Raw genomic sequence first — 4012 nt, forward strand, 5'->3', positions numbered from 1 at the left:
CTATTTCCCCACAATCCTAATGCTCCAAAGAGGCTAGGCCTACAAAGGAAAAGAGATAGAACTCGAGAGGGACAAGGACATTAGGACAAAATCCTAATATTCTTGCAGGACCCAAATTTTATAATGATCACAACAATGACAATAGACAAAGGGAAACTTTGGATAGGACAAGGACCTTATGACAAAGCCCAAGATCTTTTTGAAACCGAAGTCCCAAAAGGAAAGAGAAACAAAGGAAAAGGCCATGGGCAATGGGGCTTTGGGTGAACAATGATCTCAGGACAACTATGAGACTTGAAATCTTGTAGGGTAAAACAAAAGAAACAAAAAGGGAATAGAGCCAGAATTTGGGAGTATGTATGAAGAGCATAACGCTGCATAAATATCCAAAGAACTGTGAAAATTTGTAAAAATAGGTTTATATAAAAATTAGGCAACAATATTGCAAATATCTTCGGGGGTAAGACCAACACCCTATAATAAAAAGAGGGGAGCAAAAAATGCTAATGTTTGTCGAGAGGAAGCTCAATTCCTAACAAGGATTAAGTATAGTACAAGAGAGAAAATTTCATAGTTCATATTCACACTCTTTTAAATGGGCAAGGGCAAATACCCACAGAAACATTGATTGTTATGAAATGATATTTATTAACATATAGTGAATGAGGAAGACTTTCTTTATCAATATTTGTGTTTTTTATATTGAATTAAAGTAAGAGTACAAAAAATAACAGCTACAGAAAGTAGTTGAAAGAAAGATACATCACAAACTAAAAAAGATTACAATGGACCAGCATATGGTAGCAAATAGAAGAAACATGACGTTAACAATTACAGCAAATAGCTGAAAGAGAATTACATCACAAACTAATAAGATTACAATAGACCAACATAAGACATCATACAGAAAAAAAAAAAAAGACACACATTTTATCATAGTACAATTAAATAACTTCCTATACATTGTAATTTTGATTTTAATCCAAATAAATACAAAAATTGGACACCGGATTATTCTAAAAATAAAGACCCAGATCTATTTTTAAAAAACTGAAATAATAAATACGCATTGATGGGCATTGCCCATTTAACAAAACAAATTCACTTCATTTGCTAGGAGCAAAGTTGAATTACATTGCTTTAATATCTCAAGCAAGAGAGAAGCACATCATACTAAATGGATGTTGATGACAAAATTCAGCCAATGCAAAAGGTAGTATTAAATTTGATATTACCATCCAATCCACTGGAGCTTTGCAGAGTAATGATAGCATAACCACGAGCATACCTCAACTTTCCTGTCCCTCCCACCACAGACACCTCTTTTTCAGAACTCTGCATGAAGGGATCTGTGCCCTGGATTTCAAGTGTGCTCCCATTATATTCCTTGTTCTCAAACACAACAGACAACCCCAAAAAAATGGTAGCTCTCTTCACATCTGAGTTAGAATACAATCATTTTGCCCTACCCACAACAGTGGAAGAGCGATCAGGCTTCTCAGTCAGAAGATCATCTATAACCAGCACTGTTCCAAAGCCCAACAGATTTGAGGATGTTCCTTTTACTCCTGCAACTACTGTAGCTGTTGAGTTGGGTTTACTCACAATGTCGTGCATGTAGAATACAATGTTCTTCTCTGGTCCAAGACACCAAGAACAAGACATTAGGGCAAGGAAAACAAGGCCAAGGAGTAGCTTTTGTTCAGCCATTGCAGAGCACGGAGGAGGCTTTCTGAGAATAGAAGTGTGATCTAATAGTTATACAACTAAGAATACTTATACTACTCCGAGCATAATACAAAATTATTTCCCTTTTTTCTAAGTCATACACATTTCTGTACGGCTCTCTACAGCATTTCATAAAGATTCTCTAACGATTTTATATATGATCCACCCGGAGTTCACAGGGCGTCCATTTGGTTTTGACTGAGAATTGTAATTAGCTACCAATCCATATAAAATGTGCTCTTTTTTGTTTTATATGTATCAGATATTTAGCCCAGTTTATTTTATACTATTGCTGTTCCGTTTGATCTTTTCTTGCTGAAAGACAGTAAAATCGTACACTCAAACTTCCCCTTTTATCAGTTTCCTTTGGATTTTCTTGATCCTCACCATGTGGGTCGAAATAATGGCTAAGCTAGCGGGCACGTGAACTACCTACAGAAGAGATTCCTCAGGCAGAACAATATATTAAGTCTAGAGAATGTCAGTCAATTCTGAGTGTTTGACACTTTTAAGTCTAGAAGGCAAAGCTTCGTGTGTGTGATTTAAGCCATCCGAACTCAACGTGTCTAATGGCACTTCCATCTTGTCTTTGGTATTATGAGGTCAGTCTTAAACAACATATTTTAAGCAGCTAAATTACATTTTGAATGCATATTTGACAATATTAGCTAATTAATTGAAATAGGTAATTTCACATTTCAATTAAATAATACAAAACACGGTCAAATATGTATTCAAAATGTTGGTTATACAATATGTTTCTCTTTTATTATTTGTTATTCAATTTAATTTTTAGTTTGAAAACTAAAAGAAATAATGTTAGTTTGAAAACCACCAACAAAAGTGACATTAAATTGCAAATTTCAAGAGTTCAAACTATACATTGGCCATGCATTTTGTGGTCGTAAGTGTTAACTAACACAAACAAACCTTTGACTATCTAATGTGGTGTGTGGGACCCACATCCCCAACATTAACATTGTCATCTCACGTTGATTACATTTTTTGTCCTCATCTCTCACGATTGTTTCATAATTCTTGTTGGTTAATGTTAAACTCACTCGTAAAACTTAGACATGATTGCAAAAAACCCATATAATAGTTAAAACACAAAATACGTTGTTGCCACTTAAAATGATGGTAAAAGTAAAACATATTGAATGGTAAGAACAAAACATCCCTATCATTGTTTGTTCCAAATTTTGAAAGAAAATTGTTCCCTACTAGTGGTCATCTTCGTTATTGTTGTAAGTATCTTGATGCAGAACTTTGAGCACTTAAATGTCTTGATCGTACATGTTGGCTATAGGGATTTTTCCCTTGATCTTTGAATTTACTTTCAATCCCTTCTATAATGTATAGAAAAAGTAGAAAAATGTTGGGAAAAGGTGTGTTATTCATCTTGCATAATTATTATAATGAAAAATTATAATTGGTCGCTACTAGTGGTCATCCTAGTTATCGTTGTAAGTATCTTGATGGAGCACATGGAGCACCTAGATGCCTTGATGGTACATGTTGGCTATAGAGATTATTCCCTTGATGTTTGAATTTAGTTTTGACCCCTTCTTGTAATGTACAAAACAAGTGGCAGAATGTTGGCAAAAAGTGTTTCATTTACCTTGCTCAATGATTATAATGTAAAATGAATATTTAATTTTGATGCAAATAGATAATCTAAGGATGCATGTATCACACAAGAGAGATATTTTCTAAGAAACTTTGTGTGTTGTATCAAACATCAAGATTAATATTTAATGTGGGTTGCAAACTAAAAAAAATATAGTACCAAAAAGTAAATGAGAGGAACATGGTTTTGAGGCATATGGTCTCTATAATACCACTTGAAACTTTTGTGCAAAAGTATTTATATAAAAACAAGGAAATAAGTAGATGTTGAAGTTGGCTTGTGTAACATTTTTCTTATTGACTATGGTTGATTGAGGACCTCTTGTAAATTCTATATTTAAGGAGAAGAAGAATGGATTGGATATGTGGATATATATGATTCTCATTTGCTTCTCTACATAAACTGATATTAAAGAGCTTGATGTTCTATTACCCATGCATAGAGACTCCAAAAGTATATTATAATATTTGTTCATTAGATAATATATCGAATGTGTGAGTACTTCTGGAGATTGAATTTATTCCTCATAAAGGTTTTCCCACATGGTCAATGGCTAAAGATGGGGGACCAAATAGCCACTTTTTATTTCATACAAAACATCACATGAGTCTGTTATAACCTACTCATGCTATGTGAAACATAAAATCAAAATAG

At 33.7% G+C, this 4012-nt stretch overlaps 1 protein-coding gene across 1 annotated transcript; it reads right to left on the bottom strand.

The window, feature by feature from the left end:
• Window positions 1–1197: 1197 nt before the first annotated feature.
• On the bottom strand, window positions 1198–1710 carry LOC131064380 (dirigent protein 1). Its single transcript, XM_057998505.1, has 2 exons — window positions 1474–1710; window positions 1198–1386 (listed from the first exon to the last, which is right to left on the bottom strand). Exons 1-2 carry the CDS (start codon window positions 1708–1710, stop codon window positions 1198–1200), a joined length of 426 nt encoding a protein of 141 aa, XP_057854488.1.
• Window positions 1711–4012: the final 2302 nt, after the last annotated feature.

This window comes from Cryptomeria japonica, chromosome 5 (assembly GCF_030272615.1).
Source record: "Cryptomeria japonica chromosome 5, Sugi_1.0, whole genome shotgun sequence".
Classification (NCBI taxonomy): domain Eukaryota; kingdom Viridiplantae; phylum Streptophyta; class Pinopsida; order Cupressales; family Cupressaceae; genus Cryptomeria; species Cryptomeria japonica.